At 38.1% G+C, this 24,646-nt stretch overlaps 1 protein-coding gene across 2 annotated transcripts; it reads right to left on the bottom strand.

Moving 5' to 3' along the window:
- Positions 1 to 249: 249 nt before the first annotated feature.
- Positions 250 to 24,589, bottom strand: PRPS2 (phosphoribosyl pyrophosphate synthetase 2). Of its 2 annotated transcripts, XM_066313867.1 has the most exons (8): positions 24,422 to 24,589; positions 14,430 to 14,613; positions 11,816 to 11,836; positions 8,290 to 8,388; positions 7,113 to 7,237; positions 4,457 to 4,630; positions 1,439 to 1,598; positions 250 to 541 (listed from the first exon to the last, which is right to left on the bottom strand). In XM_066313867.1, the coding sequence occupies exons 1-8, from the start codon at positions 24,541 to 24,543 to the stop codon at positions 449 to 451; spliced, it is 978 nt and encodes a 325-aa protein (XP_066169964.1). In that variant the 5' UTR covers positions 24,544 to 24,589; the 3' UTR covers positions 250 to 448. The 2 variants fall into 2 exon arrangements, with proteins under 2 accessions (XP_066169964.1, XP_066169965.1); XM_066313868.1 differs by lacking the exon at positions 11,816 to 11,836.
- Between the last annotated feature and the right edge of the window lie 57 nt (positions 24,590 to 24,646).

Here is a 24,646-nt window from a genome sequence, read left to right as displayed (position 1 = left end):
CATGCTACTTAAACATAAACAAAAAAACCCCAGCTGTTTGCCCAACAGGTTAATAGATACAAGAAACTCAGGTCTGTAGCATTTAGCTTAACACAGAGAACGATCTGACACGTACACATTCTTGTTAAGTTCTGTGAACAGTTTGCAGATCTGTATAGAAAAAATGGACCGGATGTAGCAGTTAGCTGAATGGGAGAAGAGGCACATAGAAGAACTTATACAACGCATAAGACTTCCAGACTCTCGAGAGAATTTGTAAGGTTTCTGCAAGATGGAGATTTATTGCCCATTTACAAAGAACAAATAGTAATTACAAGACAAATACAATAATTAAGCATACAAGCTCTCAAATTGTACAAAGATAGCAATTTCTCATGGTCGATGTGCATTGCTAAAACCAGTGCTAGCTTAAGAGACCCCTGCAAAGATGCAGTGTAATCCCCTGCAGTTACAAGGGGACGTGACTGAACAGGTAAGACACTGATTCACCATTGTGTGTTCTTCGAATTGCCTCTGCCAGGATCATGGAAATGTCAATAAACTGAAAAACAAATTGAGAAGAAAAATTTGATGCCATGCCAGGAGCAATAAACTATGCAGTTTATAAACACACAAACAAACATTCCATCTACCTCTGTAGCTTTTATTTCAAGAAAGTAATATAAAATTAAAGCTTAGGCATTGAACATATGTGTAAGAACTGCAATACCAAGTAAGAACTCAAAAATTGAATAAGAAAGCATTGACTAGGATCACTGAACAGTCATATTGTTCAGTACTTCTGACAAAGCGCATGTTGTCAAAAAGCCCCACTATTCTTGCCATCAGATGGCAGTGTCTGCTTGGCATAAATACAGTTTAAAGGAAGTACCCCTTTGTAAGCGCTTGCCTTGTTTCAATAAATAACAAATATTAAGCTTCTAAAAAATCCAATGATCCAGTTAAAACCTCAATCTTTTATGCTTTTCTCCACTCTGTATTAAGGAAAACCTCCTAATGGGACATGGCTTTCCAGAACAATTCCATTTGTGTTTTTCAAGAAAAAAATAGTCATCTGAGATTTCTGAGGGCCTCCTCAACAGAATAACTAGGTAGTTAGGTTCCTACATGCAAATATTGTATGATTAATATTGATTAAAAAAAACAAAACAAAAAAACCAAAACAAAACAAAACAACAACAACAACAAAAAAACCCCAGTCAATTTTACATTTGTCACTCTTTCACAACCATGCATACTCAAGGTATGGCAAATATAAATACTTTGAAGTGCTCTATTATATTACCCTTAAAACACTGCTTTAGCATGTTTTAGCAAAATGTTTTGCAAACAGTGTATTTAAGAATATTTAGTCTCAAGGCACAAAAGCTAGCACCTGCAAGGAGCAGTAAAATACAAATACTGAGTCTAAAGAAATGACATAAAAACAGCACTGTACCTGTATTTTTGGGCAATGTTTCATTTTCTCCTCTTGAGGGATTGTGTTAGTTACCACAACAGCCTCAAATGATGCGTTATTAATCCGAGAGAGGGCAGGACCAGAAAAGATGCCATGAGTCAGAATGGCATAAACTTTAGTAGCTCCTGCAGACATTAACCTGTAGAATACACAAAAATAGCATGCTGTGAGGCTTGTTTAGATAAATGGCTATAGATTAAGCCAGATACGAATATCTAAAATACATTTTATTTACAAAGTCCTACATATAAAATATATACAAAGTATTTCAAAAATTTGTATCACCTGAAAAAGTTTGAATTGTCTCAAAAAAATCCCCAACAAAAATGATAATTAAACTAAAAAGTTCTTATTTGCAGCAGTGATACTAATCTACAGTGCTGCACTTTTTGACCATATCAGCACAACATAAAAATGAACTCCAGTACAAGCGCTCTATCTTAACCAGGCAAAATATTAAGTAGGTTGGATGGCAGTATTCACAACTCTGTTGTGCCTCAATTATTGTCCACCTTTATTTTCATTTGCAATTCAAACAGTTCTGCTTGGAAGGAGTTTCTGAGGAAGAAGAAATGTTAATGATTAAAAGCCTAGCTTACTGCAAGGTTGTGGGAAGACATGCTGCTGATCCAAGCACACAGTGCAGTGATGCATGAGGAGGAAAAGAAGTATAAATCAAAGAACTAGAACACCTTGTGAATGAGTCAAAATATCCTAATTTAGTTTCTAATGGCCTCAATGCCTCCAGATGCTCAGCTATGTCCTACCTGCTTCTCTAGCCTTAGAAGCAGAGGCCTTGAGGAATGACATTTTATTCAGATCATCACAAAGGCACAGGAGGATGCATAAGAGAGAAAAAAGACAAAACCACAGAAACATCCTCTCATTTTGAATGACTTAACAGAACTGAAGCTTTCTGGTCATTTTCAGCACTACATTTAGTACCTGCAGCCTACAAGGAGTATCCATTACAACAGGGTGAGTATGTATCAAGTGTACTAGAGTTTGTACTTAAGCAAGTCAATCTGTTGTGTCTGAAAATATATTTCTTAGTTCATCTGCTTGATATGCATCTAGGTTGCTGAGACAAAAAAGAGTTCTAGGGAGTATTTTGGTGCACCAGTCTTATTATACACAAAGTACCTCCCACCTGGATTCAACATTAATGAAAAGCACTAGTTCATGCCAAGAACACAATACAAGGCACAATCAAAAGCATCTGATGAAGCAAAAGCATCTTTCTTAGTGAACACTGCAGATACATTGAAGGTGATTGACAGTTTTTGAAATTGGTCTCTAGAAATGTACCATAGGTAAATAAAGAGTGCTTCTTTCAACACAGGAAAGAAATAAAGGTTTTAAAGAAATAAACTTCCTCTATGCACAAGAGTATAAAAAAGATGTTGGCTAGGCAATTTGTGATTTTGATCTGCAAAGGGCACAGCCTAGAAAAATACTTTGAGGTATGACATAGATTAGAGTACAGATAGCAAAAGAACTACACAACATCTCTGCAAAATTTCATCAAACTTCCATGAAAATTTTAAGAAACAAGACTATACGAATCCTTCTTCTGTGAGCTTTTGACATCCTTTATATAGGTGCAAACAGCAAGCCTGTAACTAAAGACTGTAAACTCATGTGATTATCTTTACTTCAAACCACCAAGAACAATGTCTAGCTCACTTTTTGCTTTCATACCACTTTCCCAAATGGTATGACTTTCACAGAACTTCCCAGTGAAATTTTCACAGCACTTCCCTGTGGAAATTGGCATCTCATAACTTGGACAGGTACACTTTTCACTGGGGAAAGAACTGGTAGGATGGCTGTGCCCAGAAAGTGGTAGTGAATGGAATTATATTAGCAATTAGCAGCTGGCAGCCAGTCACGAGTGGGGTTCCCCTAGGACCAAATTCATTTGACATCTTTATCAGGGACCTGAACAAGCGGATTGAGGGCACCCTCGGTTAAGTTTGCAGGCAACAGCAAGTTGGGTGGGAATGCTTATCTGCTTGAGGGCAGGAAGGCGCTGCAGAGGGATCTGGACAGGCTGGATCAATGGGCTGAGGCCATTATTATGAGGTTCAATAAGGCCAAGTGCTAGGTCCTGTACTTTGGTCACAACAACCCCTGTAGCAGACAGGCTCAGGGAAGAGAGGCTGAAAATCTGCCTGGTGGAAAATGGCCTGGGGGTGCTGGTTGAGATGAACATGAGCCAGCTCTACTACTAACCTGAAAAGAGCCAGCATAAAGCCACCTGGAAAACCATAAATAATCCTTTCTACTTAGCACTGCTAGAGGCTTAGTTAGGGTAGTGGGTCTACATTCACAAGCTCCACCTTAACTAGTAGAACAGCTGGAAGGAATCCAAAAGGCATCACAACTGAACAGAAGTCTACAAACTTTGTGGAAAGACTGAACAAACTTGAGTTACTCAAGTCTAGAGGGAAATGAGAACTCTTCAACCAGCTTTCAGACGGAAGACAGGAAAACTTATGCTCACCTCCCCAGATGAAAAGGACGAGTAATTTTATACTTTAGATGTACAGTGAAGATTAATGTAACATTGGCAGTGGACACTATAGTAAAAATACAGTGTTAAATCCAGTCAAGCTTTGTGAAAGATTGCCTAAGGAGAGTGGAAAGGCTCCATGATGAGGTTCAAGGAGGGAATGATTTTTGAGCTGTTGTTTCTGCCTTGGAACTGTAAAGTGCACTAGATGCTCAAGTCCTTTTCAAGTTCTATGACATCTTATTTGTTCTGTGTTCTTCCTAGGTACACATCATATATTTCTGTAAGTATTTTCTCAATTTCATGTTCTAAAGGACACAGCTGAAGCACAGAACTGTGACCTATCAACTCAAGGGTTATAATAACTTCATACTACAGAGGTCAGGTTAGGTTACAGGCTTTGAGGACAACTGTATTCATCAGCTGTGCAGTGAGTGAGAACACTACAGTGAGACAGTGGACCAGATCATAATAATACTTACTTGTCTGCTGCATGACATATTGTGCCACATGTGTCAGCCATATCATCGACAAGAATTGCTACTCTGTCTTTCACATCACCAACCAAGACCATTCTGTCCACTTCATTTGCCTTCTTTCTTTCTTTATGAATGAGAGCAAATTCCACATTCAGTCTGTCAGCAATTGAAGTAACCCTAAGTTCCAGGAAAAGAAAAAATACACCACATTTAGAGAACCACTTTATAAGAAAAAGCAGTCATACAGATATATTTGTCACAAAACACAGTTTTTGTCTTCTGTCTTTCATATTACCACAGCAAATACTTTTGCAAGGAATGAGACAAGTAAAAACAATCTTAATTTATTGCTAATAAATACAACCTCAGTGTCTTAAATTATACCCAAAAATTGGTTTTTTAATTGAGTTGATTTTGGTTTTCTGTCATTATGTGCCTGGCTTTGAAAACATTTCAGCTATTCACAAGCTTTTATTAAGCTGCAGCAATACTGGTCACACTAGGTAATTTAAAGTAGGGGGAAGTCAATTCTAAGCCTACGGGAATGTGCACTTTAACATTCTAACTGAAAAATACCATTGCAGGATGTGAAACCAAGCCAAAGGGAAAAACCAACCAAGTTAATAGCGATTAATAATTCTTTTCACAGTACTTGACTACTAATCAAGTAGCTTACTTCATTAATAATTCCCTTAGCATACAGCTGCTTGACCAAGATCTTTTTTCTTCAGGGTGACCTCTGGTGGCCGAACTAACTTCCAATAAAAAACTTCACTTGTTACAGACTTCTGGTTGCTTTCTTCTAGTTTTTTTTAAATATAATAGAGCTCTTAGGTATAAAGGAGATAAATAAACAATTCTTTTTTCTAAATGCTGATGCAACCTTGTAGCCCGCCGTTTTAGACTATGTCTAGAATGTTGCTTACAAGGTTATTAACATGCATGGTTAATAGAGAATACAGTTTTGTTTCTTCACCACTTAAATGTGGAGGTTTTAGTTACTGTATTTCAACAAATGGACGATAAACCAAAAATCCAAAAATTTTGGCATTTTTTATGAATAGTGTCATTTCATAGCAAGTCTCAATACCTCAGAGGCATTAATATATCAACAGAATTTCCATGCCTTATTTCAGTTGCAACATCTAATAAGCTGGGGGAAAAAACCTAAGCAAGTGGTAAGAAACAAAAGAAAATTCAACTGCTTTAAAAAAAGTGCAAGAAAATTGATTTATTTTAAATTAATACTTAGAGATTTAAGTTTTAAGAAAATTCAGATTCGATTTTCACAATCTATTTATTTTTTATTAAGTTTTATTTTGAAGTTATACATATTTTAAATGGAAAGGTAAAACAATTTTCTTTACATTTTATTACTGGAGGTGAAGGAGAAGCTATGAACTTATTGAAAGCAACATTTACCCTTACTTCAACAGAAACTGGTTGGTTGCATTATAACAGAAAGAGACTAAAGATCTACAGTAGTAGCTGTATTAAATATAGTGAGAGTGATTTTCGAGAAATAAACTTTTATGATTGATTTGATAATGCAAAAATATTTGGTAGGGAAAAAATGCAGTCTTCTGACTTAAATTCTAAGCAAAGATTGTGTTTTACTTAAAAAAATAAAACCAACATGAAAATGAAATGTGTAAGTAACAGTATCCTGATAAGAACAAAGAAATTTAACTAAGCGATCTTTTAGAATGCTTTCCATGCTCTTCACATCCTTAACTTGATTAATCTTAAAAGAAACAACTAGGAGTTCTACTCAGTCTTCTTTCCCCAAAAATCATTGCAACATGAACACTTCCAGACTCAAGGACTTCAATTAAAATCAAATTATGACAGTGTCACACTTTACCCCATGCTATATTTCAGACACTTAAATTGCTATGGGCATACAGGAGTCTTACTTCATTTGTCTTTTTTCCCACTGCAGCAGCAGCATGAGCAATAAAACCTGAGAATAGGCATTTTGCCTCAATGGCATGCTTTATGACCTCACCAGCCAGTCTGCTTCTGAGGCTTTGGCACTGGTTTATGCTCAATCAATACCAAATAAAACAGAGTCTGCTAAATGAGTAACACATGCTGTGAATGAAGAAAGCCTTCAATGAACTAAGTTTTCTGTTTTTACCCTTCACCACTCAAACTTTCATTCCCTTTTTCTAGTATTTATAGTGCAAAACTTGGGGTCAGCAGGTTTAGATCTGGAATGCAATAATGTAAAGAAAAAAGAAATATAAGTCAAGCAAGCTCTTACCTAAATGCCAGCAGGTACAGTGGGAAAAGGCCATATGGTTTGACAGAGAAGGGAAAGTTTGGCAATTCCAGAGCGAAGCAGGAAGAGGTGCAGCAACTTGACTAAAGAAGCAAGCAGCAGGAAAAATCTCTTCCCTCTGGTGGAGGGATTCAGCTAATGAGGCCATATCCAGGGAGAGAGAAAAAGATCTTCTTTAGAGTACAGAAAGCTCCTGAATGTTTTCAAGCATGAACAGCATCAGAAGAACTAGTTATGTTTTTACAAGGCAGTTGATTCATCAGTGATGTACCCTATATCTTGCACAATTCACAGAGGAATATAGAAGAACTAGACAAACTAGATCATTAACTACAAATTGTATATAAATCTAATCGTTTTAGGCTTGTGTAGTACCTTTTTGCACCACCTGCATCAGGTGAGACTATGATACAGTTTCTCCACTCAGGAATGTTCTCTTTAATCCACTGCAGGACTGCAGGTTCTGCATACAGGTTATCTACTGGAATGTCAAAGAAACCCTAGTCCAAAAGAGAAACAGTTTAATGAATATGTGTTTGTATCTTACCTGGAATGAAGACAAAGGGAAAGAGTCAAGCCTTTGCTTTCATGAATGGTAGAACTTCACTAGTATTTTACAACTGGCCTAATTCTGCTTTTGATACTACTGTCAAATGCTGCTGAAGTCAAATAAATATTAAGGTCTCTAGAAATATCATTCAAGAGTAGTGAAAAAGAAAACAGATGTTCTTAATTGATATAAAAATTAGAGAAGATGATCACCTTCAGGCACTCAAATAAATTAATGCTAGTGAAAAGCTCTCAAAAAATCCAGTGAAATAATACTCAACTTCCATAAATTTCAACTGCTTGACATTAACAGCAGTATTTCAACATGGGGAGGACTCAAACTAAAATAGAATCTTTGTACAAGTTGTAAAAACAAGGAATCTGGTTTAGACCTTTTAATTTATGTGGCAGCCATCTCGCATAATAAGAAATTCTGATTAAATGGAGTGCCAGAACTAAAAGATATGGTGTTTTCTATAAAAAATAAGTTCTCTTAAAACAAGGTACACATGAGAATGACAAACTATGTCTGCTCGGTGTCTAAGGCAAAGATTTTGTGATTTGCTGGATTCAGCAGTAAGCCAGATAAGAGCTGCCAGGCTACATCTCTACTTCTTTTAAGAAAATATTACACCCTTGGCTGTAACAACAAAACTCTACCTAGGGCAACACTATAATCTCTGACAAGGCTAAGATTAAGAGAACTCGCCCCAAGCCAGTATATTTTATATTCTGGAAGCTCTTACATTAGACTTGGAAAATTTTACCAAAGACTCCAACTCACAAATATTTGAAGTAACTGCAAAATCACCCCATAAAATCGAGACTGGTCTCTTTCTAACAGGGAATTTAACTAGAAACAGGTAGCAAGACTTTCTCTGAACCCACACCGTTCTGTACATAGCCTTTCAAAATAATGACCAAAATCCCAGTGAATTACTATTAGCTTGTTACATTAATTCAGTAGAGCTCCTAGGCACAATGGCTAAGAACCAACAGTTACCTGGATCTGAGAAGCATGCAAGTCCATGGTGATGATGTGGTCAGCCCCTGCAACTGACAGCATGTTGGCAACTAGTTTTGCAGAGATTGGTGCACGGCTCTGAGGAATAAAGCACAAATGTTTGCATTTAAAAAAATATTTAAACTAGATGCAAGGAATCAGAAGATTAGTTATTTCTCTTGTTTTTTCCTTTACAATATTTGGAATCTAGATAAGAAAAGCTTCAGAAGCCAAACCAGCCTGTCAATCTTGGTGCTAGGGTTTTGAAACTCAGTAAAGCATTTAGGAATATCTCAATCAGCTTGCACAGTCGTTCAAATAATGCTTTGTATTAAAGAGAGAAAATTTGGGATATAGTTTTCAAATTCTTCTATTAAAAGTTTCAGCAAACTTTTTCATAGCAGAAAGACAATCTTCATTTCTCTAAGCCTCTGCTCTCATGAACACTCAATTCTGTCTTGTTCTAAGAAACATTGCAAACCCCAAAGATCAAAGGCAAAATGAACCCAACTTTTGAAAACACTGCTTTAAAACAATGTTAGTATCAAGCATTTCTTCATAACACAGTAAAGCTTGTAGCAGATCCTTGCTGGCAGGGGTCTTTTACCCTGACTTTTATTATTTTTTTTTAAATTTATATTTAATTCCTGGATGAAATTAAGAGTTTAGAACTCCCAAAAGCTACAGGAGAGGATGAAGAAATCCTAAGTAGAAAGAATGAAAGGAGAATAAAAATCTTATTAGCAAAGTAAATGCCAATGTCAAGAGGTTTTTAAAAGCACCAAGGATGCAGAACAAACAAACAAGCAAAATAAGGAAACTACTGGACGGGAGGATACCTCACTTTTTTTTTAGTTACTCCCAAGTTTTTTTCATTTTTTAAGCTCTGTAAAAACCTCTTTCCCTATATAGTCTTCTCTACACTAAACAAAAACTCTAAACAAACACTAAACAAAACCTCCAAAACAAAAAAAAAATTAGCTTCCTTTTGCTCATCTTTAAGGCTAATAGATGGCAATAACATTAGCATGAAGGCAGAACTGCTAGTCAGAGTTTCCATCTCATTATCGAACTGTTTTCTGCTGGCACAGTATTCTCTCCTGCCACATCTCTTTATCAATTATCAATTTATCATTTCATCTCCCAGGAACTTCCTCTCCTTCCAGCCCATATACATAATTACAGAGCACCTCTGCTTTCCTTCCATTGATACTCAAGGGCATAAGTGACAATGAGCTGAATCCCTGACAATGTAGCCTGGATGCTTTTCCATCTGTGTCCTATCAAGAAGCCAGTATTTTCATCAAAACTGTTTCTAGTTTAGGTGGACACTGGACATTTCACTTTTTTTAACCTGCAGATTGACAACACAATTCCAGAATAGAAACTGAGATACTGCAGTCTCATTTTATGGCCAGATCAAGTTCATCACCTTCACAACTGAAATTCCTCATTTTGAAAATCATCTTTTTTGGGTCTTGTGTTTCATAGAACACCACCATTTTGTCTCTGTAAGATACACAGAAAGCAGATGCAACAGCCAGGTCTTCCCTAGATCTCTGCAATTCAGATGCATATTGCTTCCAGAAGAGATTATCACCATTAGTGCTCCCGCACAGTTGATTTTCCACTTACTGAGGACAACGCTGATCTTCATTTAAGTTCAGTTCTGTAGGTTGTCCAAAGCTTTCTGGATATTTCTATTCTTGGTAGCAAATTTTTGTTCATGCCATTTGAATTCCTGATCATTTCAGCTCATTTTAGCATCTGACATTTTTAATCTGGACTTCAAAATACTGTCAAATCTCTGTCAACATTTAACAAAAGAAGTATTTAGCATCTACTCTTTTCATTCTATTGCAATGTTCTCTTACCAGCTCTTTGCAAAAAGATCTAGTTGAATGCCTCCACAAAGCTGGGCTAACAGGTAAATCTGAAATCAGAGGTTTGCTCTCCTGCTTGTACTATCCTATCTTTCCAGGCTAGACACTTCCCTTGTGCGCTTCCCTTATACTAGGACTTGTCTGAACCAACAGCCAGGTGAGTCAGCTTAAATAGAAGAGAAAGAAAAAGGCAAACTAGACCCCCACTAGTAGAAGTAAGTAACTAGTTCTGGGTAGCAGCTAAAGGCAAATTACTTTCTTTTCAGAGTGTGATTTTGAATTTTCCACTCCGTCCAGCACACTGAATTTTGTCTAATGTTTTCATTTCTGTTCAGTGTGGATACCATTCAGTTTGTCTCATGTATCAACACCACATCACCATCACAGAAAACCCAAATAAAATACTTTCCTGCATCCCATGCTAATGCATACATTACCAGTTGGTACTTCTCTCAGCTGCTGGCCTTGCAGGCTGCCTTCCCAGAAGGAAGAACTTGAAGTTTTACCACTAGGTAACTTGTTTTAGCAGATATGCACACATCACAGATTGCCTACATGATGGTGGACACAGGGTCTTGGAAGTAAAGATAGCCAGACACCAGTACCTGTTTCTTAAGAATGGGCTAATAGGAGATTAAGAGAAAAGAAGCTTGCAGCTGACATTTTCCTTAACACAAAATTGTGCATTATAAGAAAACCCACATGACACATTCAAGATTTGCTTGCTTGCATAGAAAGTAAGCTTTGTGCTACAATATGATGCAAATTGAATACTATTTTAAAACCAAAAAGTATATTCATAAGAACCTCAGATAACCTTGGCCTCATTATTCAGAAACTTGGATGACAAAAGCGAATGAGAATTCATGATTTTCCTTATAATCTAGTTTGTAAGGTTTGCTTCTGATGACAGAGGTAAGAACACAGATTCACAGTATTCATTCTTCAGTTCTTTGATGTAATTTTAGATTATTTTCAGAATTATTAGTGTGAAATGCAGCATTAGGTTATGTACAGAAACTAAATTGTTAAAAAAATCACTTTAATTACCAGTGGCAGGGGGAATCCACAAAGCTAATATAAACAACCTCACAAGAGTAACTGTGCAAAGTTACATAGCTGAAAGTAAAAGTTGTCCATCAAGATCAAAGCTCTGTTGCCTTTAAGCATCTTAGTACATTGTCTTGCTCAATATTCATCACATGCACACTGAACAGGGGAAAAAAAAAAAAAAAAAAAAAAAAAAAAAAAAGGGAAACCAAAGAAAGCCCAAAGATTTATAACTGGAACTTTCACTTCCAAGAAAGCCAGTTGTGAAGTGTATGAATACTGAATGTTTATTAATCCATTACTCGAATTTATAATTTCAAAAATGAGATAAGCTTTGAAGCCTCAGAAATTGACAGCCATTATCTTGAATGTCCAAATAAATTTTTAACTAGAATCTAGGGGTTTTCTTGTAGCAAATTATTCCACAGGATTACTGTCATGGCCTAGGTGAAACACAACTGAAATCGAGAAGTGAAACTGGAAATGTTCCTAGTTATACATAATGTAACCCAGTAAGTTTCACCCTTTAAGGCCATATTAATGGAAATGCATAGTGTTAGATTGAAAAAAAAAAAAAAAAAAAGGATACCTACCCAACGCTCCACGGACCCCTTCTACAAATCAAAAAAACAAAGTTACATGAGCTGTAGAACACCAAACTCACCTGTCACTGTACTTTAACTTATCTCAAAGGCATCTCTGCAGCATCCTACAGAAATGTGTCCTGCCCACAGCTTGGAAGGTTGGCATCATTATAGGATGCATAAGTGCAGTTATAGTCAAAGCACAGAAACATATGAGGTGTTTTTAAGTTTAGCTAGCTTGTGCATCAGCAATATTCTAGTTTAGGGCAGCACTTGACTGAAATCTAAATTTATGTACTGACTTTTTTATCATTCTCAGTAAGCCCTTTTTTTTCCAATCTGTTTCTCATTTAAAGACATCCAGGTTTAGTACTAAAATTTTCAGAATAGATTAGATTGTTCAGACTAAGATTTTTACTGCAAGGCCCTTTCCTTACATAAATAAATGAAGAGCACTTTCATCGTTCCCAAGAATCATAACTGCACCAGAGGTATGACAAATACATAGTTATTTTAAGCAGCAAGGACTCAGTCTATTTGGTTTGTAATGAATTAAAGTCAATAACTTAAATTCAGACTAGAAAACAACATCCATCTACTAAAGACTATACTCCTTCAGTTCATAATCCAGCAAACTACAGCAACGTCTTTCACCATAGGAGAAAAGCTGTGTATGATTACAGGAAGAAAATGGCTGGCACTTTACTGACACTTCAGGCAGCACACAAAGCTTGTGAACTCACAATGGGTCAAAGACCAAGTGATCTGATGCAAGCAGGAGGGAAGATGTCCCTGTCAATAAGCTGCCCAATGCTGACAGCTGTATTATAGCTTATTTTGCAACACAGAGGTCAACTACCAAGGTTAATTTCCAAAGATGACAAACATTTTTTCAATTGCAAAACAGAGGGGGGAAAAAAACCCCCAAAACAGCAACAACAAAAATTTTTTGCCTACAATTGTGGAACTCAGTGATACACAGAGAACAGTCTGGAAAAAAAAATATTCAAAATCACTTTCCTAGACTATTCATTTTCAGATGGCATTTCTGAAATAAAAAATGTTCCTGGATGGCATGCACTGTGCCAACACACTGGGGGTTAAAATGTCTCTGGAAGTCTATCACACGGAATCTGGGTACCCTTGACAAGACAATTTAGATGCATGGAAATTTTGGAATATGCTCATCCTTCTCCCATACCAGGAACTTAAGAGGATGGTACGGCACAACTTCTCAATATGAAGTGGGAAATAGTGAGATGCTTTCTCTTCTCAACAAAATACTTATTGATACCCTTTCAAGGTCTTTTGATATGAAGTATTTCACCCTTTCTGATTAAGGGAAAGCATCATCCACCACAAAACACAGCAAAAATAAAGTAACAAGAGATGTAGGCAAAGCATAGGGTCTTAAATTTTAATTCCTGAATTCCATTTTTGGAAGTATAAGTAGACCTTCATAGTGGTAGTATGGTATTATAGAGCCTGCACTTAAAGAATTAATATACCAGAAAATAAGTTTTTTAAATTTTGTTCTTAGATACCACAGGCTGACTTTTACATATTTTGTAATAACTGCTATTATTTTTAGCTTCTCCATTACTTCATTCCAGGTATGTTTTTTATCAAAAAGAATATAATGACCAACAGAAGGCTTGCAGAATGCTTTGCCTGATGCCCAAAGGGAAAGAGAGGGGGCAGTCCATTTACAGGAAGTAAAGGACAAAAACAATTTTCCAAAAATACAACCACTGCAATCCAATCTTTAAAGCCAAATTCACATTTCTTATTAGTTCTTTTCAAGTGAGTTTAGGTAAAAGTACCATTCATATAACCTATCAAAGGAAGGTTTTCTGTATATGTAGTAGAGATAGAAAGTCTAGTTCTCTACTTTTTAAAATCGGTCTCCCTTCCCACAGAGGGTTTGTTACTGTGTTACCAACTTGGATAAACTGATACATTCATCAGTTATGACAGATCAAATTCATGAAAAGGGCAATAAAATCAGTAGAGCATTTATGGGGTTTCCATACAATTTCTTGTCTTCATTAATCAAAATAATTATGACAGATATAAAAAAATTTAATCTGTCTGGCAGCATAAAATAATGTTTTTATTAATTTCTGTTATGTATTGTGGATTTTATCAGTTCCTTCCATTTTGCTCCGTTTAATCGTATAGGATAAAACCTACCTACATAATAGTTACAGCATTTTGAACTTAGTATTTAATTCCATGCAATTAAAAATGCTTAAAAAGGTGCACTCTCTACATTAATAGAGATTAAAAACAAAAAAAATTTTGAAAAAGCAGGATAAACAATCCCATAAAATGTGGTTTGCTAGCAAAGTACTCTGCAATAGACCACACACATAAAATAAACCTACTTTTGCAAACTGAAGGCATGGCAATTATCAAAACAGAAGCAAAAAATAATTTATTGCCTCACTTCATTCATTGTGGATAAAATAATTGAACATTTTACCAAGAGAAAAGGATGTGGGGGGGAGGGGGAATCAAACCTTTTGAATCACTTAAATGTTTATGAAAATTATTAATCTCCAAAAATTTCAAGTGAGTAAGCTGAACAGAAGCCTTCCAAAATGATGTAATTCTTACTTACCTTGTCTTTCTTATCTTGCCTGGCATATGGAAAACATGGAATTACAGCAGTCACTCTGGAGGATGATGCAATCTTGCAAGCATTGATCATGATGAGTAGTTCCATTAAGTTGTCATTTATTTCTCCACAGCCACTCTGGATAATATACACATCTTCCCCTCTCACACTTTCACCAATCTCTACACTGAAAGAGCAGGAGATGATAATTTCAAGACTTAAATTACTGGAAAAGCATAATTAAAAAAATTGAGTTGTGTTTTAACATACTACCATAGGTTTTCTGTAAACTTCCCATTTAGAGTAGGATTATTTTTACAGTGATTTCACTAACAGCCTCCTTGACACAAATTCTGTTTCAATAAAAAACATTATGATCTTCATCAAGTCAGCACCAACCAACAGCTATAAAATCTACACCATGATGTACAAGTAAAGTGTTTTTAAAAGACAAAAATCTTACAGAAAAGCTAAGAAGGCTGCTAATCAACAGTTCACCACAGCTCAGTTCATGTTGTGACAGTGTTGGATTTGCTCTGACTGTGCTTACATGCTTTGGTTCCTTATGCGAGTATTAAGTTCTTTTGTTCTTCCACAGATTTCAAGACAAATTCTGAGATCAATCACTGTTCACACCACAGAATTTAAAAATTAAATTGAGCTTAAAAACAAACAGGAAAAATAAAACTGTTGGATATGTATTCTTTCTAAAATCTAAATCTAAGCAAAAGACATCTACTGCTAAACCACACTAACTTGTCACATCTATGACTCCAAAACTTACATATAAATATAACAGCGAAACCTTAGTTTTCCCCTAAATCCATGTACAACATACACTAAACATACAGAATTCCTAAATAATTAAGTGATCAGACCTTGTAAATCCATGCTCCACTATGTTAGTCTCAGCTATTATTAAATGCTAGAATATATTGAAACCTTATTTAAAAGGTTGTATCTTTACCCAAGACACAAATAAACAGAACTTTCTGACTGGAAACCATCCAAACGGCCCAGATGTGGGTAGAATAATTTCTCTAATGGGTCCTTCAATGCTGAGGCTTGCTCTAGTCAAACACAGTCCTAACAAGTTTTGTTTATCAGCTTTCAGGGTGCTACATAAGACTCAAGGGCTTTCTGCAGAAAGGAATTTACTGCTTTAAAACATCTTCATGATAAGCACACATTTGATTTATCACCATCAAGATAGTTGAGTACATGCTCTTAGTTGCCCTAATTTTCTGTGCAGTCCCAAACAAGCTATATAAAGATCCTGTCGTAATTTTCCTCCTTAGCTGAACACATTTTTTGCCTAAGAACGTTACTAGCAGGCTTTCTTAAGGTCAAAAGAAAGCAAATTGTCAAACTTCCAGCTTCCTTGGTCGCTGGAAGGACACAGGTAGTCAGGGACATCATCTGCAGATTTGTCAGGAAACCTTTTGGAGACTTTCATCATTCCACAAGGACACAATTTATTAGTCACAAAATTGTTACTTCCCTCTCTAAGTTTTTGATCAATGGAATGAGGTCATTTAGAAAACACTGTTTTGATCTGCATATTTTCTTAGTTTGTTTCTCTTTTTGGAGCTGGAAAAGTTTTGGTCAACCTAACATTTTTTTCAGCAAGATACTGAGTGTGATGCATGATTGGAAAAATTAGCCAGGCTTAAGTAGGAGCCCTCCTGAACACAAATCCAACTCCACGTGAAGAATCTATTCATTAGCTTACACATGTGGCCTCAATCATTATTACAGCTTTGTGGTTATCGTGAGGGCTTTAAAAAATTCGAATTGCACCCTGACTCAGCAGTTACACAGACCTGCTTTGTAATGAGTGTTGTCTCATACCACACCTTTGGAATACACCCAAAGAAAAATTATTTTATTACTAAAAAACCTACAAAAACCAGAAACCAAAAAACAACAACCAAAAAACCCCCAGCTAATGTCTAACATTACATACTAGGAAAAAAATTGGCTGAGTGACAAAAGTATATGATCTTAATGTTCACTATATACTGAAAGAACACATGGAGTTGTTTCCCTCTTTTCAAAAACTATCACTTCTATGCACGTCACTAAAAAAAAACAAAACAGTTTTCAGAAGGTCAAGGAATACACTTTCAGGTAGATACAGGTCTGGTTAATACCGTGGACCTAAAGTGATGATTTTTCCATTGTTATTAACTGCAACTTTTTCTTATGATCTTGGGCTACTAATAAACATCATCTTGTAAACAACATAGAAAACAAGCATGCTTTCTTTCTCTCTTAGTGCATTTGAGAAAGAACTGCAGCTTTGTTCTTAAGGCAAGACAACATACTTGTCACACAACCGGGAGCAGTCATATTTCCCAGTCAACATGAGAGAGCTTTGCAACAGATCACTATCTCTTATTATCTACCTTCACAAAGATTGGTATTGAGGTGTAGACTCAACCAATAGACACACACAGAGCTGCCTATTTCACCTTCCCCGAGCCAGAGAGCAAAAGATAACCAGGCATTGTGTTGCAAGTGTTCCATGAGATACAGCCTGTACTAACCACACTGGAGGAGGTTGGGGTTGGTTTTGGGTTTTTTGTTGGGTTTTTTTTTTGGTTTTTGTTTTGTTTTACTGGAGGGAGAGCAGAAATGGCAGTTTGGGTTTGTTTTGGTTTGGGGTTTTTTTGCCCCGTCCCTTTCTTTTTTTTTTTTTTTATATTCAGGCAACCAATAAAAGACTATAAACTACAGAATCAGGTATTTGAATGTTGTATTTCAAATATCTATTAGACAATACTAAGCTAACTGCAGTCAAACTCTGTGACAGTTATCTGATTAACATTTCTGCTAAATTCCCCCATCTATATCATGACCTTATTAACTGTCTCTGAGGTTATTTAAACAATTTCACATAGTCAGGACACAGAGGAAGGACACAAGAACAAGCTCTTGCCTCAAGATTACAAGCTCTGTTTGTTTTATGCAATTTAATCAAATTCAGCTATTTGGTAACAGTTTAAATAAATTTCTGTTCAAAAAGAGTCAATAGAAGCTGTACATTAAAAGCCCTGACACCACACAATTGTGTTTAAAAGGGAAAGATACAAAAATCAATAGCCCACAGCAGCAATTAACTCTGAGCCAGCTGTTTGGCATCCAGGAGCACAAGGTTCTCTCTGGGAAGGATACACATGAGATAAGACATGATGAACACCAAGTTTAAGTGTTGGTATCTGCCTTCAATTTGAAAATTCAATTTAATAAGCAGAAACTTGGACAGACTAATAACCATGAATTAAGGATACAGCATAAAACCCACTTAGGTTACAAACATATTTCAATGGCTGAAGCATCCATTAAGCAAAAATCAGAATCAGGAGTATATAACAGATTGAGATCCTTTTGAGCTGGATTTGTAGTGCAGTCCAAACTGAACTTAGTGATGGGAATTATAAATTTGTACGTCCTAACTAAAAACCAAAGAGCTGTGGGGAAACAGGGGATTAAGTATGTAGAGCCAGACTACAAAGGTAAAGAATGTAAATACATAACTAGGATGTTCAAATCATACACTCACAAGGGCTTTATGTATTTTTAAAAATAATTACAGCAGATTTAGTTTCTAGCCATGCTTATAAAAAATAAGAATTCTCAAGCAAATTAGATGCTAGTAAAGTAGACGTGTACTTCGTGCCCTTTCAACACCCAGAGAAGAGGCCAAAAATGAAGGTCTAGAGTCCTCACACAGCGTGCACATGAATCAATATCTCAAAAGTGATCAAACAAATCCACATGCTGAGTCTGCAGTTCATTGAAACCCAGCCAATGGCAAGCACTGAGCAGCAGGGTGTGTTTGACCTCTTACCTTCGGGAACACACTTCCCAGAGTAAAGTCTTTCAACGCAAGAGCTCCAACTTACCGGGCAAATATTTCAATTGACGTGATGTTGCATAACAAAGTAATGTAAACAGTTGTTTACATTGTAAAACGTAAACAAACGTAAAAAAGATTTGAGTACCAGCAAAGCCCAAAACAACAAAGAAACAATAAAAATGCCGGAGTTGGTTTTAACTCTGTAGGGATCCCACATCTCCTGGCACCCATGGTGTCCCCTCAACTCTAGGCATTTCCACTTTGATTAGCAGGTCCAAGACAAACTCCTGCTGTATCTCCTTTAACAACTGCTCAGTTCGAATGCAGAGCACTGATATGGTAAACACCAGAAGATAGGAAATGTCTTATTCTCCTCCACTCTGGTACACAGCCTGCCACCACAAGAGGAAAACACCTTTTCTTGAGCAACTTCTGGGTTTAACAACATGCAGACCAAAAACTACCCTCAAAAATTTGGAAACAAATGTCTAACAAGCCTGAACATATACAGAAACTCTTCAAAAGCTGAGTACCAAATGCTGCACCTAAGGACACCTGGGACTGTCAGCCACTATTCCCACATATTGGGGCTTTTTGTTTGGCTTTTTCTTTTTTTTTTTGGCGGGGGGCGGGGGGAGGGGAAGGTGAGGAATAGGTGGAGTTAGAATTTTTTAGAGGGTTGTTTTTTGGGGATTTTTTTCTTTGGTTTTTTGTTGGGTTTTTTTTGTTGTTTGTTTGTTTGTTTTTTGGTTTTGTTTTTTTTTTTTTTTTTTTAATTTCAAGTATTTAGCATCTATGTAAAGATAAAAGTGCACAGTATATGGAAAGGCCAAAAAAGTGGAAATCTCAAACCAAAAGCTTTAAAGGACTTGGGGCCTTTTCCAATTCAGAGGAATTAACAATGCAATGGCCACATTTGCTGCATCTTCAACTCCCTATGCAAACAAAACACTGTTGAGGCTTTAACACATACAGTGTGCAGTCCAGAAACAATTTCTATCTTCTTCAACCAAGCTGGTAAAATCTGTTTCTCCAGCCTCTTCTTGCTTACGACAGTGCAAACAAGGTGGGATAGAGAGAAACAGCTGCCCCCACTGAGAGAGACAGACCACAACCAGCCCAGCTGGGAATCACTTGCTGAGCAGCTGGGAAGTAGGAAGAAACACTTCACATCTCAGTGTCCCCCTAATCCCTACTGTCTTCAGCTGTTCTAACACCAATCTGTGACCTGAGCTTGCTCATTGCATTTTTAAGGATTTGCAAACACCATAACCATTTACTCAGGGAGGGTGATACTGCTCATGGCTCCACACCAGCTGAACCCAGAGGAACCAGGTTACAGAGGATCCAGTAAGATCATGTCTCATCTGTGACAATGGCAGCACAAGGATGCTGATGGGGAGATAAGAAGGAAGTCTTAAAGCCAGGTGACAAATTGTAAATGCCTAAGATGTATGTTTCCAGGTTTGCTCTTGATTTTTTTTCAGTTATTTAATTCATACAACAAATGGTTTCATTTCCTCACTTTGTGTGAAATATAGACTCAAACCCTTCCTGGAATGAACTCTCCAGGAAAACATCAGCTACTTTCTCTTTACTTCCAAGATCAAATATCAGCCCACGACATCCAGTTAAACTTAGTTTAACAAGAAAATGGCTCTCATATCAACAGCACAGCTTTTCCCATACAGTAGACAATGTCCCTTTGTAGTCATTCCATATTTCCTTCTGTAAAAGCTAAATGACTTTCACTTTAATTTGATGTTTCTGAAACAATTCAGCTTCAGCAGCTGAATAAGGCTGTGGGAAGGAAGCCTTCAAACTCACATGTGCCAGGCAGGACTTCAATTCCCTTTCTCTTGGATCAAGAAAATCTACAAGACTCACTTCAGCCAGTGAATCTGACAGAAAGAAGCCAGGAACCTCACAGGAATAGGTGGCAGCACTAACATCATTCACTAGGAAAAATGTGTGCAGAAGAATGCCATCTACGAGTAGTTTCTCCATCTTCAGAATAACAAGTACTTCAAGGGCAAGGTTAAAATAGTCTTTAGAGAAGGAAGAAAACCCTATCTTGTAAGAAAATAAAATTATTTACAAAGTGATACATTTAAACATATTTTTTCAATTGACTCACCAAAAATGTCTGCTCTGGGGTTTAATTGTACAGCAATCCTAATTAAATGCCACCTCAGTGTATTTGAAGATTATTTTGCAAAAAGCTTCAGAGAGTTTAATATCTGTATGCATCTGTCACATGTCAGTCAAACAGCTTCATGATGCTGAGGCTACAACAGCGATCCCTCTTTAAGAGCTTCCATTCCTTTCTTCTTCCAGCCCCAAAACTGCTGATGACAGTTGCCTTGTGGGGTTTGAAGAAGATAAACTAAGCCCCCACTGCAGCCCTTATCATTTTGCCAGATAAATAAGGTGGTGCCACCCAAGCTCCTACCATGACACTGTGGCTGGCACTCAACTGACACACAAGCTATTAACAATAACAGAGTTATCATCCACAACCAGAGTTTATTGAGGAGCTCTGGTGCTGCATTTAGTAGAGTTGTCAGACTTTAGAAGCCAGCTGAAGGAAAGCATTTCCATACGCTTTAAAGGAAAGACGGGAAAAAAAGGGGGCAGTGATTGAGTCTGCCAGCAATTTCCTCCACTTTCTCAGCACAGACATTACATGTACCAGCCACAGAACCTGAAAGAATATTGATTGCCTAAATCAGAAGAGGACTGTGATATTATTGCTAGATACACCAATTTCCATACAGATGAAAATGAAAAGCCTTTCCCATTTTAATAGTTCTGGAGCTGTAATCATACAGCTGTAACCATACATATATAACATATAGGCACTGGCTATATAGCCACAGTGCTTGTCAGTGGTGGTCCTATCCCTGGCTAAACTCAGCATCAGTTTCTCAAACCCACTTAACAGCTGCTGAGAACTGGGACTGAAACCTAAAGCCTGTTTGACTTGAAATATAATGCAAAATACGTAATAACTCTTCCCTCCACTCTATCCTGCAAGCCAGACTAATTACAAGCCTCAAGTAAAAGGCTTACAGCTAGGACCTTTTGCAAGGATTTAAGCCTGGGGCTGCACACAGTTATCAATTTACACATCATTTATATTTAAGAGAATGCAGCAAACAGAAAAACAGAGTTTTGAACAAAAGTTAAATCTTCTCTGCAACTTGCTAACTTAACAGATCTGACAAAGCAAGAGTTTGACCCTCAGGCCCAGGCTTATCTGTTTGCATGAGGGATTGCTGGAGTGCCACTGGAAGGTTTAAGGTTCTTTGGGCTTTTTAACTATCAGGTTTTACTATTCTGCAATACTGCAAGAGTATTCCACAGTGTAAATATATTTGTTTATAAATTTAAAAATGGAACAAAAATAAAAAATGAAAAAGTACTGTGCTGGAGTTACTGTATATAGGAAGAAGTAGTTTTTTGCTTACATACACACACAATTTAACAGTATAGACAGACTGAAAATCCAGATGCCTCAGGAAAAAACTCCTCTGTAGTTTACCTGTAGTTTAATTTCAAATACACTGTTGAGGAATTCTCTTACTACTGTTGCTGGTGGGGTTTGGTTTTGTTGTTGTTGGTTTTGTTTGTTTGGTTGGGGTTGTTTGTTTTTTTTGGGTTTTTGTTTGTTTTTTGTTTTGTTTTTTGTTGTTGGTGGTGGTTTTTTTGTTTGTTTGATTTTGGTTTTTGGGGTTTTTTTGTTTGTTTGTTTTGTTTTGTTTTAATTAAGAACATTACTCTAGCAAACTGGAAAATCAACATCCTGAAGTAAGTTGCTAAGAATATTGAAAAAATACTTGAAATGTTATACAGTGGATACAACTTTACTTGCTGAAGGGGAAACAGGGAATTCAAATTAGACTCTCAAGAGAAAGAAGTTGTAAAACAAACAAAAAACCCAAACCCCACATACTTAAAGACTTAAAATATTAAGGCATTTTTAGTCCAGGGAATAAAAGAAATAAAAAAGATAATGTCAGCTTTTCCATGTTTCAACAGAAACAACCAGAAATAATGTTTCTAATAAATACATTCTGCATATCTGTACCACACTACATAACTACTTGCCTAAAAAATCAACTGGCACTAGATTAGCTGAACGACTGATGTAGTGCAGTCACTACTACTTTCCTTTTTAATGGCAGAGAGAATATTCCATACCTGGAAAAATAGGTGTATCCTGAAGCCCAGAATTTAATTAGTAATTTTATCTTATAAAATAAATATGCAAAGTGTGGAGATAAATTTCTACCTTGGATGAAATCTTAATCAGTCTAGTTCTGCTGTTTGCTATGTTTCAAGCACAGATTAAGATAAGTGTCTCTGGAGAACAAACATTAAAAAAAATGAGACAAGTTAGCAAGAAAGTCATGCAACCAAATACACAAGTTAAGTTTTATCATGCAGAAAGGAGATCAAAGAGCAATAAAGTGAGTATGGGGCTGGAAAGAATTGAGAGAAGATTTAAGCTTTCATTTAATCAGGAATGAATAGAAGAGTTAGAGTGTGCAAACATTAGATTGCATAAACACCAATGGAAAAGGGTTTATAGTAATGCCAGTGAGCATAACTAGAACAAGAGCAACTGCACTGAGAATACAAAAATGTAGACAGAAAAAAAGGACAAGCTTTGTGAGAGCAGTTTTAGAACACATCATGCTAATCTTTCAAAGGAAGCAATGAAAACACGCTTTTTCAGGAGATTCAGAACAAGAACAGATAAAAATAAACATACAGGAACCTCAGAGACAAGCCAGCTACATACAGCAGGAACTTGTTTTTGAGAATCAGCTGGCAGCCTAGACTGGCAGACCTATACAGAGCAGCAGTTGCAGTCTTACCAGCTCATGGGGTGAACATACCACTGTCGCCTCAGCTGAAAATTCTTCATCAAAATTGAGCAAATTAAATAGGTGGGTCAGAAAGCTAAGATGACACACTAGTAAAGAGAAGCAATATTGATAGAAAAAGCACTGGCAAACACATTCTCAGACTCCAGGTGAGCAAGTGGTTCTCATGGTTTCACACAGGATTTTCTGCAGTAACCAAAGTCACTTTCTGTGCTTGGCTGGCCAGCAACCTGCTATGACTGCACTTTCAGGAGTAAGCCAAGGCCATCACAACAACTTGTAGCACTCTCATGCATGACCATCAATCTTGGACTAGGGAGTGGAGCCCTACAGGAGCTGTAACAGGTCCACACACACATCTGGCTGCTAATGCAAAATAAAGACCAGTTGCAAAAAATTCTGCAAGTGTAATTTAACCGAGAACCTTTTTAAAATCTAATCCAGCATCATCATCCTGTTCTTATATCTACCTGTATGCAGACCTACTTACAAAACTGCATTGCATACTGTAGTTTATAAAAACACGATTTTTTTTTTTAATCTTTAGGTAGATAAAGCTGATCAACTGTGCAGTTAATTAGCTGCGAGCACTGGGATGCAGCGGCGGGCTGCCTCGGCAAATACCATTCCCACCGCACAGGAGGGAGGATGCTCCTCACCCGGCCAGGGCCGTGCCAGCCCTCCTCCGGCCAAGGAGCTCCCGGGACAGGAGCCAGCCGGGACACCTCCGGTGCGGCGATCGGGCTCCGCAGCCGGGAGAAGGGAGCGGGGACAACCAGGAACGAGTGCCAGGCAGGACACACCGGACCACGCCGTGCTCCCGCGGCTGCACCTGCACCGAGCCATCCCTACGCGGGTCAGCACCGGCTCAGCCGCCCTGGCAGGACCCGCCGCCAGCCCCGGTGACAGCGGGACGAGTGACAGAGGAGCGGGACCCGCCGCCAGCCCCGGGGACAGCGGGACGGGTGACACCGGAGAGGGAACCGCCGCCAGCCCCGGTGACAGCGGGACGGGTGACACAGGAGCGGGACCCGCCACCAGCCCCGGGGACAGCGGGGCAGATGACACGGGAGCAGGACCCGCCGCCAGCCCCGGTGACAGCGGGGCAGGTGACAGCGGGGCAGGTGACAGCGGGGCGGGCCCCGGCGCTGCAGCCGCCGGGCGCGGGGGTGTGTCCGGGGTGCGGCCGTGACGCCCGCGGGGCGTGGGAGCGGCCAGGCGGCCGGGGCAGGCGAACGCACCTGGTCTCCTGGTTGCTGAACTTCTTGGTGACCACCTTGCCCAGCTCCAGCCCGAGCCGGTCCGCCACCCGCTGGGACAGGTCGTGGTGGGAGCTGCCGCTGAACAGCACGATGTTCGGCATGGCGGGGGCGAGCGGGCGAGGGAGGTCGGGGCTGCGGCAGAGCGGCGAGAGGAGCGCGGGGAGCGCGCTGCGGGGTCAAATAGCGGCGCTGCGGGCCCGCCCC

Source organism: Sylvia atricapilla, chromosome 2, assembly GCF_009819655.1.
Source record: "Sylvia atricapilla isolate bSylAtr1 chromosome 2, bSylAtr1.pri, whole genome shotgun sequence".
Classification (NCBI taxonomy): domain Eukaryota; kingdom Metazoa; phylum Chordata; class Aves; order Passeriformes; family Sylviidae; genus Sylvia; species Sylvia atricapilla.
This window is presented reverse-complemented; position numbering and strand designations above follow the sequence as displayed.